At 42.1% G+C, this 11,671-nt stretch overlaps 1 protein-coding gene across 2 annotated transcripts in view; it reads left to right on the forward strand.

The window, feature by feature from the left end:
* The window catches only part of C2_1H1orf232 (chromosome 2_1 C1orf232 homolog), a 62,582-nt gene extending 56,824 nt beyond the window's left edge, over window positions 1-5,758 (forward strand). For both annotated transcript variants that reach the window (XM_086958927.1, XM_086958928.1), the window contains exon 4: window positions 3,560-5,758. In XM_086958927.1, the coding sequence (XP_086815053.1) occupies window positions 3,560-3,848 (289 nt within the window). In that variant the 3' untranslated portion in view covers window positions 3,849-5,758. The remainder of the gene's footprint in view (window positions 1-3,559) is intronic.
* The last annotated feature ends 5,913 nt before the right edge of the window (window positions 5,759-11,671 follow it).

The raw sequence follows: 11,671 nt of genomic DNA on the forward strand, positions 1-11,671 counted from the left end.
TTTGGGAAAGTGATTGGATGAATCACTTAAATTTGCCTCTCAAGTAGTAAAGCTTGCTGCTATCTGTTTTTGTATGTTAAGAATGCTTCATAATTTCTCCCTCTTCTTCCCCCAACTTCGAAGAGGTTGGTAGTCCAGGCGCTTATACTCTGTCGCCTGGACTATGGCAACTCTGTCTTTTTGGGAGACCCCAAAACCACAGTAAAGAAACTGCAGGTAGTGCAGAACTCCGCTACCGAGATACTGCACAATATTCCAGACACCAATATGCCCAACATGCTCTCCGCCTTCTCCATTGGCTCCATGTCGTCTAGAAAATTACATTCAAATGACTCTGCATTGCTCATCGGGCCCTCCTTGAGAAAGGATCTCTCATCTCCTGTGCACTGATGTCCTCCTACACTCCCCGGAGATCTCTGCACTCCTCCAATGCCCATCTTGCCAAAGTCCCTGTAATCAAGAGGGCACAATACGAAGGATGCTCCTTTGTATACAATGCTGCGAAATTGTGGAACAGCCTTCCACTCTCTCTTTGCTTAATCAAAGAGGAATTTCCTTTTCGGAAACCATTAAAAACTTGGCCTTTTCAAATCGGGTCCCTTTATTTCTCTGCTATGATTCTGTGCTGCACCTTCAGCGCTGTGATGCCTACTGGTAGCTACACGATCTACAAGTGCTTCATAGAATAGATTAGAATAGAATAGAAAAAGGATGTTTCATTGACAGCTGCAAAACTGAATTTAGGAGAAACCCATTTCTCTCTGATTTCCATGACTTATCATGCTTGTAGGGTCTGTTCATAGTTTCTCACTTTTGGAAGTTGCTACTCCACAACCTCCCTCACACACAAGAAAAGACACCATCACGTTGTTTCCAGAAGTAAACCCAGACAAGTTTCTTAAAATCTGTCCATTCCCTTTCCATTAGGAAGGTTTTTGTCATCTCAGTGGTAAATGGCCAGACGGTTTGGCACCTTATTCAGAAAACAGTGATTATAAGAATTGTTTGCAAAGTGTGAGGTACCTACGAGAACCACTGACTCACAACTGACTGTACAGGGAGACAAGAGAGATATAACATATATATATATACAAAAGATTGTCCTTATTCATTGAGCCTTGACAACCATAATCCTTGGTGTATTGCCGAAAATGGGTCCATGTACGTCAGACATCAATCAACAAATGGATACCAGTCAGGGATGGATGGTTTTACTATTGCATATATCTCTTACTCTACTTCGTAGAACCATGCAGAGCAGTGCAGTAGTAAATCCAACGCAGGTGATTACTAGTGCACAGATCCAGTCATGACTTCCTTTGTAAATAACTGGACTTCCACAAACTAGTGAGTATGCTGCCATTCACAAACCTATGCAACCCTTTCCCACCCTAGAAACTGTCAAATCGGAACTCTTTAGAAGAATGAGAAAAAGAATCACTCACCCACAAACCTGGTGGGGGTGTAGGAAGGAGTTTCTACATTAGTGGTTCAAGGCATTCCCTTTGAAGAAAAATATAAAAACAAACAAGCATTGGCAAAGTCAGTATGTGTCCATGGACCGTCATTCTCTGAATATTTACTTATGTATGTGTTTATGCAATAAATTAATAAATAAAAAATAAAAAAACATGAACTGAATGCAGAAATGAAAGCGGAGGTTGACCTGCCTTTCCTGAAAGTGAAGAGGGCTATTTTCTAGGCGCATGTGCACGTTCTAGGCAGCTATGCACATGAGCAAGGGAAAAATGGCATCACCCACAGGGAAGAGAGCCAGTGGCTGAAATGGGCTGATACATGTCCCCATGCTGTAGGCTGTGGAAGCAAAATGTGAATGGCAGTTGAACAGACCAATGGATGATGAGGGATGACTGAAAGCCTTTTCATATCCTTCCATCTATCTATCCATGTAGATGTAGGTGTATATATGTATAGGTAGATAGTTTGGTAGGCTGATAGTTATGTATTTTTATTATCAATTTTTTGGGAAACAAATGCAAGCAAGATAGCTGAAGATCTCCTTAAACCAGACCTGTGCACAAGGGACTGCCTTTCCACAGTGTGTAATTGTACACTATGTATAATTTCCCATTGGGTAAATAGTGGCCTTTAAACAAAAGCACAACTTACTCAGTAGTATGTCTGTAAATCTGCGACTCGTGCAGTTTTCAGATGAACTACTGCTGAGTTTTGTGAATTAGAGAAAAATAATAAATCTGCCCCTATGGAGAATAATCTAAAATAAGTTTCTAGAGGAGGTGTGACGTTTCTGGAGTAGCTGCAAAGTATGATGGTTTATGTTACGGGATGTGATGAACTGTCTTTCCTTTTCAACATTTGTTGTGGGGGCTTCACTGCATCAGTTTTCAAGGGGCATATCAGCAAGCAGCAGCTATAACTATCGCTGGCCGCGTTTAGCGTGCGAAATCCTAACGCCGCCTATCGCCGGATTCTATCGCCCGGTCAGCGCAATATTTACAACGTGCACCGCTGAGGCAATAGAAATCCCGGCAACAGCAGCGCTAAGCAGGAAATATCGCAGGATTACCAGCAATATAATAAAGAGTCAGAGAAAACATTTTAAATAGGGAGAAGTGGATTTAGCATCATGATCCACCTCGTTCGAAAACGGACACTATAGAGACGATAATTCTACCGCAGTGCCTTGTTGATATGCCCCCAAATGTTGAACTCAGAGCACAGCATTTGGTCTCCATGGCTGGGTATGACCATTTAAATTGTACCTGAGTAAACAATTTCCATAGTAAACAATTTCCAAGCATATAATAAGGATATAAAAGCCCTGCCTCTGCTTTTAAATCCATATTTTCGCTGTAAATTTCTTTTTGAGTATAGTCAGCCCTTCTGCCTCATAAATAGATCATCTTGTAAACTAGAAATTTCTTATTTTTCGGGAAAGCGCCTTTTTTTTAAAGGAAGTTCTCATTCTAGAAGGAAAAGAATCAATGACCCAGTTCAAACTAGTTCCCCCTCCTGCATCAAGCAGAAAATGTAAAGTTTATAGTGAACACTAAAAGCACCTTCTCGGCCATATTGCAACAGCATGCTTTCAGCCTGTTTTCCTTATTTTCTCTTTAAACAAACAGGCAAAGTAGAACATGCAATATTCCAATAAATAGTACACTTATATTTACGAATGTATGTTCTTTTGAGATAAGTTTGGGATGAAGGGGCTGCGTTTCATCGCATCTTTGTGGTAGAAACATGTCAACATGTCTCATTTAATTCATATCGCCTTTTTCCTTTTGATTTTGTGTGTCTCTGACGCTAAATTCTAAGTGGATGTCTCACATTTCTGCCTTGTGGTGCATTTTGTTACTTTGTGTGTGCTTGCATGATGCTGCACTACAGCAGAACTGAACAACAGAAATAAATGTCTCTTCTTTGGACTACATCATGGCCTTTGCCTTGTCTCTTTTTAATCTCCATTTTCTCCTTCTGTTCCTGGCCTCACCTTACTGTTTCCTATTTCGCCACCAGCCTGGTGAAGTCAGTAGCACCTCTGTGTTTGATAACCAAATGTTTTGCCTTATTTCAGCCCCCTCGCACCCAAACCTGAAGAACCTCCCAAAGAGAAGAAGCAGGGACTGTGGGACATCTTCGCAACCAAGTGGCAGCAAACACCCATCAACAGGAATGACACTCAGTCAGAGTACAGCGAGCATGTGGTTGAGAACAGAAGCATCTCAGAAGAGCCGGTCAACGATGATCCCTACCCAAGCAATGGAAATGAAACCCCAGAGCCCGCGGAGATGCCCTTTAAGTGGGGTTTCCTGACCAGCAAAATAGCAGAGCTAAAGAGCAAAAATGCCCCAAAAAGCAACTAGGAGAGATACAGATTGGAGTTTCCCCTTCTCGGGTCTCCTCTCTGAGTGAGAGACCCTTTGTGAGGCAGGAGACCTCAACTGGGCATAGACCTCCTAAACTTAATTAGAATAGGACTGGTCAGTGAATGTTGTTCTTTTCTGTGACCATTCCTTTTTATGGTAGTTGGATGAGAGATGCCTATAGTTAAGTGCACTATTTTTGTTGTCCTTGAGTGTTCATCCTAACGATTTGTGTGGTCCTTTATCCTTGAGAGTGAAGGTCCCATATCTTTATTTATTAGATCCCCTACTCTATTCCTTGGTGGGAGAGCCACCAGAGTACCAGACCACCAGGTTTTTTATCATAAATTTAGTGTTTCCCCTATAGTGAGCCATTCCACTATATAGAGACGACCCCAGTTCTCAAGTAAGTTTTGCCCTTTTACTCAAAGTAGACAATGTGAACTGAAATAACCAGATACTAAAATATGGGGTGATGTGTGATACATTAGCATTGTATACTGTGCAATTTAAAGAATTGTTAGGTTTAGGATGTAGATATAGTGCTGATGACAGTGAATAATTCTCTAGGCTGTACATTGTTAATAAAAGGGTGAAATCTGTCTTCTCAGACTACAAATCTATTCAAACACAGTCAATAACCAAGCGAAGAACCACAACCCGAGAGGATCACTTGCATTACTACTGTTCGAAGCTCTTAACAGTCTGCCTCACATCCCGCCTGCCTGTCTCGGACTTGTTTATTATTTGCACTTTCACACAATCTCTTTCCCTTTACCGCTGGAGTGCACCTCGTTGGAGTATCTCGATTCCTGTAAGCATCAGTGACTGTTTCTGTGCCATTGCCAGACTGTCCCTTAAAGTCACATGCTGGCCCATCTACCAATGCTTTCCATTATGGTCTATGAATGCCTAACTTACACTAAAGAGTCAGCTTGAGTGTCTCTTTGTTTCTTGCCTTACAATTGCTTACCATTTTTTTAGTGGTTGCGTGTTTCTTGCCTTTTCTTTTGAATGGCGATTGTTTACCTTATGTGTTGTACTTGGCAATCAATTGTACCATCATCATAACTGGCTGTCTGTATATATGATAGCTTAAATGATAGCTAACCACCTCTTGCTCTCACTACTGTTACTGTCTGTCACTTGCCTCTGTCGTGGCTAGCTGTTCCTGACCCACCATGGTGTCTATTGCCCAGCCTTTCTCATGGTTGGCTACCTCTGGTCATAAGTTATTTGTTGCAGTCCCATATCTTGTATTTTTATCTGACTGTCACTAGCTATCTATGTCAAATCTAAGTCAAAGCTGTCTGCACTTTGCCTTATGTTTTGGTTAGCTCTGTGTTGCTCCTTTTCTCAAGTTTGGCTGTCTCTTGAACTTCATGTTGTGACAATATCTCTTTTTCTGAGTGGTCCTGGCTTTCTTGTTCCATATCTTGTAGGGGCCTTTTAACCTCTTTGTTGTGGTTGGCTGTGTTTTGCCGCGTGTGGTGACTACCATGCTCTGACTCTATGGGGTCTATTCCAATGTCATTCAGAAGAGCTCCAAACGGGATTCAGATTAAGCAAATCTAATTCGGAGCGTATGTTTCTGACTGAATCGCCCCCCGTTCTAAATGACCAGGTACGATGCGAGGAAGCCGTCCTCGCCAACCGAATCGGTTCTGAACCCGAATCAGTCTCGTTCTGAGCCGATTCTTTCAGCTCAATGGGGCTGGCTTTCCGAACGAGCGAGTACAATGCCCGATTCTGACAGCTGTACAGACTCGGTTTTAACAAGACGAAATGGCAGTGGGAATCAGAATGCGGGTGCCATAGCAAGCCCCCTTCACCCGGGGCCCTCCGAATCAGTCGTAGGGGGCTACCCATGTGTCCCCCTTTCCATGTGGTGCCCGTCACAGGGTGCATGTTATTACCCTCCCACCCCTTTTTGCAATTGGAGCCTGTGTACGCGTTCGGTACACAGGCTCCCATTCCGAGTCCATTACTATATGGACACATCGAAATCGTTCGTTCTGACTCACGGAGCACGATTCCTTCGCAAAGCTCATTGGAACCGAGGAGTTCAGAGGGCTTTCCTAACAAGATCATAATCTGGTCCTATGTATCGTTGCTAATGCTCTTTGGCCTTTTTCATCAAGGTATCTCACTGACTATGTCGTAGCTGACTTTGTCTAGCCCTTTGAGACATAGAAGGCTATTTCTTCCTCTTTGTCAAACCTGGATCTCTTATGACATTCTTTTATGACTGACTGCCCAATGCCCTTTCTTGTGGGTAACTCAATCATGTCCTTTGTGTCATGGCTTTGTGTCACTTGCCACGTGTTATAGTTTACTGTGCTTCTGAGGTTTTCGGTCAAGCTGGGAAAACCCTAGGTGTCTAAATTGTCAGATCAGAAACTCGGGTCACATACCACTTATGTACTGTTACTTGCCTACTGTGCCTTGGCTGGCTGGCTCTTGCTCAGAGTGCTTACTGCCTATCTCCTGCCATCTGTATTGTGGCCGGTGCTTAATTTGTGCCCGTGGTTTTAGGTAATGAGCACCGACCCTCGCACTTTTAGCGACCAGCACTTATTTTATATGGAAGCACTATGACCCAGAGCAAGAGAGAGAATGGCAGAAAAGGTCGAAAGAAGGAGTATTAGAAACAAAAACAGTGACAAAATGAGAAAAGGGATGGAAAAGAATCTGCAAGTGTGAGATAAAGAGACAAGAATGTTATGGGGTGGAAGAAAGAGACATCAGGAGCAATCAAAACTCGGAAATCTTGATTTTAGCCAGCCTTGGTGTTCAGTAAACTCAGTACTCGGCGGTACTAGTGGTGGACTCCCAAGAAAAAGTCTCTAGCTATCTGCAAAGCCAAGTCTTACTCACAGTCTAACTAGATGGCCATGGGGTCTTGGTAAAGGAGGCACTGTGCGATTTAGAAGGCTCTTTGACAGATTGGATTTATATGTTGACAATTCTCTTTTTCTTTAGTTATTCAAACGGCACGGGGGAGAAAATGAGTGTGTAAGACTTATGGGTGAAATATCACGTTTACAAGCTCCTGAAAGCTGTATTTCTCTGTTATAGGCCCCAGGTGTTGTCACCTGATGATGCTGGAATCTTAGGAATGAGTTCTATTCCCATTTATAGAAATATAGATTTACCAATGTATCTGAAATTGAGTAATGAAATGCTTTTATCGGAAATTGGTGATTTCAGTGAAAGGAAACGGTTGAAACGCCTTTCAGCAGAAAAGTTTATTTGAAAATTCACCCTTTACATTACTTTATATTTTTGGCCGAAATTCTACATTAGAAAATAAATAATTCTAAATGAAGCTAAGCATTCCAGGACTAAATAAGTTAACATTAAATATCAGTCTTATAAAATTTAGGGCAAGGTGTTTTTTCACAGATACTATCCATTGTGTTGAAGTGGTTGAAATGCTACAGGATTAATTAAGTTAAACCAAACTCTGGCATATTGCAGTTCATCATTTGAATATTATGTTTTATGTATAATTTTGTGATGCTACTGTTATAAAAAAAAGTCCACATTTGTCCATCCAGTTTATTCCATTTGTTCGTTTTTCAATATTTTTCTACCAAGATATACAATACTTCAAAGTGCTGCCTAGAACATTATATAGCACACATCCGCAGAATGGTGATAAAGTGAGTAATAAGGAGCTTTTATTCCGCCTGTTTCTAAACAAGGATGAAGCAGGCGAGTAGCAAATAGCAGTAGTTAAAGTATTTTCCATAGATCAGATACCTATTGAAAGAAGAAATAATAAACGGAAGTTGTAGTGGTGAAATAGGCTACAGTGAGAAGCTGAAGAAAAGGAGGGGAAATTAACAATTTTGTGATTGTCTAGAGATGCGCTTCAAAGACAAAAGTAGTGATACTGCAGTCAGTGGATGATTATTTACGATTGAAAGTGACACTTCACACACAGTGTAGTATGTAGTTCTGTTAAAAAGGGTTGTATGACAGAGGCATGCATGGCTGAATCACACGTGCCTCTACAATTGCGTCCTATTCATGAAAGCGTCTAAACCACGCATTCCTATACCACACATGTCTTTACCACGCATTTTCGTGGTAAAGGCATGATTGGTAAAGGTATATGCATGGTAAAGATTACCACTACCCTGACCCCCATCCCCGCTCTAAGCTCTAAAATCTCATCCCACTACCCCGCCCCCGCTCCTGAGGCCTAAAACGTACCCCACCCTGCCCTTAAATTACACCTTCCCCTTCCACTGCCCGGAGGCCTAAAACCCTGACCCCATTAAATAAACTACTCTGCCCCTAATGTCCTGAGCCCTAAAACCGACCCCCACCCCTAGAAAGTACCCACTCACACCTAGCACCAGCCCTCAAAACTACCCCGAACCCTCCCCCCACACTGAGCCCTAAAACCCTGCCCCCTTCCAAAAGCTATCCCTATGCCGCCACCCTGAGCCCTAAAACCGAACCCCACTCCTAAAACTCCCCCCAATCCACCTCAGCCCTTAAAACTATCCCGCCCTGAACACTAAAACATTGCTTCCCTTCCAAAAACGACCCGATCCCCCCGCCCTCAGCCCTAAAATCGACTCCCACCCTTAAAAACTACACCCCCAAACCTGGCCCCAGTCCCACTTACCTGTCTGCGTCTGGAGCTTACTTTTCCAATGCTTCCTCGTCTCCCCACCCATCTGAACACTCGTCCGCTATCTGCGTGGTTAAGGCTGATGCGTGGTTCAGGCAAGCGTGGTTATGCTTGCAGTGAAATGGCACTCATGGCTCCGAGTCCGCCTGTGTAGTAAAGGCCATTTCCAGTTAAAAAGAGACTTCAGTCTCAAGATAATGAATAGCATAGGATCTAAAGAATTTGTCTTCAAAGCCATCCACTTTGTAGAAGGTTTCATCAATTTACCTTAGGCTGGTGCTAGGGTGGAGATTAACAGTCACAATTTTTTTGCTTAAAGAATATTTGTCAAGGCCTGATACAAGGTATCGTCCTCACCAAAAGAACAATGTGTCCTCTTACCAGTAGCGGCCCGTGGTAGGAGTGCTGCTCGGAGCTAACGTGGGGCGGGGAAGGGGCAGGTTGGGGGGTAGTAAACTATGGATTACGGACGATTAGAGGTAAGTAAGCATATAAACAAATAAAACAAATTTCGATGCGCGCGCTGCATCTCCAAATGCGACGCAGCGCGCACAACAAAATTAGTTTTATTTATATATGTTTACTTACCTCTAATCGTCCGTTATCCGTAGTTTACTACCTCCCACCCTGGCCCTCCCCCACCCCACGTCCGCACCCAGCAGCACTCACATCAAGGGTCGCTACTGCCTCTTACCATGTTTCTCCCTCCACATCTTGTTCATATCGGACTCGTGACAGACTTCAGACTTTTGTGAAAACCTTTTTACTTAGATCCCCAAGTTGTATATTTTCTTTGACACATTTCTGTAGTGTGCCCTTAGGTGTGGTGTTTTTAAAATAAATACTGTTGTTTCTTTTGAAAATTACCTTGTCCTGGCGGTTTTCTCCTGGAAAATAGTTTATTTTAATTCCTTACCCTGCATATTAAAAGCTAATCTAATATGTCTACTTCACTCAGATAGGCAGGATAGTGAGGGGTGGTTGCCTTCCTCTCTGGGAGTTGTGGGTGGTTGGCAAACATATAGTGCATTTATGTCTCCAGATGTATTTTATTGATTTTCAATCTAAGAGCCACAATAACAACGCCAGTATCATATTACATGCTACATTTCATTACAACATCCCTCCCACCCCCACAACCAGGAGTAAATTTGACTTCAATAATATGCTGTTACACACCGTTCACACAGCATTACGGGTTACTAGGGGGTGGGAATTGAGAACTAGCAAATCGTAAAAAAATAAAGAGAGATTCTAAACACCCTCCAACCTCAGATATCATAATAACCTAGGGAATTTCAAAATTGCCTTCATTTGGGTACTAGAGAACTTTTTTTTAAAATATATTACCGTACCCATTTAAGTCTGAAGTCAGGCATTCCATTGCTAGAATATTCCATAGTTTAGTTCAGAGACAGGCTGGCTTATATTTTCCATTTAAGAGCAACCAACTGTTTAGCTGCTACTGTCCTATTGTGTGTTATATCCCTATCAGATCTAGTTATACATGATAGTTTCTGCAGGGTCATAGATAGCATCACTCCCGCTGGATCGGTGAGATTGGGATATCTTAAAAATCTAAGTACTAATTTGGCTCAGAATGTCCTTTCAAGAACTTCTGTAACAGGTCATGACCATCAGATATGAATTACATTGCCTTCCTGTCCACTTGCACTGCAATTCCTACCAACATTTTCTTTAAACATTCCTCTGACCTTTAGTGGGGTAATAGCGCAAAGAAACTTGTACACTGTTTCAAGGTACTGAAAGTTAGTACTCATCTTAGGTATAGTTTCAAACATTTCTGACATTCTTGCACGAATTTCTGAGCCCAAGAGTTGTTGCCACTGTGTCATATACAGCCATTTGTGAGCAGAGGCAAAGGAGATAAAAACTTTGTAAGTTCAAGATCGCATATTTAGTGAACATGGATTCAAAATCGGTCAGCTCCCTATAAGCTGCAGGTCTATGTTCTGTGTGCATCGTCCAGTGTAATAATGCATCCTCTCTGTTTCACACAGGTGATACTCCTTATTGCATGACTCGAACAACTCACTCTCTCCTTTATGATAAAGATCCCTCAGCATCATACAACCCCCTTTCTCCTAGCAGCTAGACTGGTCTCGCTTTACTCCAGGAGATAAATCAGAACTTAGAAGGAGAGAAGAGAGTGAATGTGGAAGGGAAAGTAGCAATAGAATTTAGTCTGTCCACTCTATCTCATGCCTTCGGTGTAGATTTCAAAATAACGGAGACATATCCTAACGGAGAACGTTTTGTTCTTGACAAGTCGTGCAACATGCCATGGGGCTCTCCCCAGGATTACTTCTTCCATATGTACCCAGTGCTTCTCAGATTCGACTAGTGGACCATCAAAAATAATGTAGAGTTGGGCTGCTAAATAGTATACATTTAGATCAGGCATTGTGAGGTCTACAGATTCCTTAGGGGTTTTCATCATTTTCCTAGCTATTCCAGGTCCCCCACCTGCCCAAATAAACACATCAAAGGCATTTTGTAGCTGTTCAAGGTCTTTTGGAGGGATTGCTATGGAAAGCATTTGAAATGAATATAATAATCTAGGCAGAATATTAATTTTAACGGTGGAGATCCTATCCAACCAAAAACAATAAAGGGCTTCAACGCTGAAGATTGGTTCTTATAGTGTCAAAGAGTCTAAGGTACTTGCTTTTATAGCTTCAACAATGAAAGGGTAATATAAATGCTTAGGTGCTTAGGTGCTTACCCATGGGAGGCAAAAAATACAATACATTTCTCCTTGGTTGTTCGATTGAGGCCTTCACTCAGCAATGCCGACTTTAATTGATACATTTTGAAGCTGGAATTCCTACTATATTCCTCTAGTAAAGACATTGTGGGATTTATTAACATTGTGGGATTTATTAATGTAAGTAAAACATCATCAGCAAATAACTGTATTTTATACTGGTCATCTCTAAAAGGCATGCACTCTATTTCTAGCGTGCCTATAAGTTTAACAGCCAATGGTTCGATAGTTGTAGCAAAAATAAGAGACTGTACCCTATTTTCTCCCCCATCTGTAGTCTAACCAGTGCTTTAAATGGGCCGCTACTCACCGGTACTGAGTACCGTCACTTTTTCATTTTCTCCCATTGAGTACCAGCACTTTTCCTCGATCAAGGACAGTACCGGA

This window comes from Lissotriton vulgaris, chromosome 2_1 (genome assembly GCF_964263255.1).
Source record: "Lissotriton vulgaris chromosome 2_1, aLisVul1.2, whole genome shotgun sequence".
Taxonomy (NCBI): domain Eukaryota; kingdom Metazoa; phylum Chordata; class Amphibia; order Caudata; family Salamandridae; genus Lissotriton; species Lissotriton vulgaris.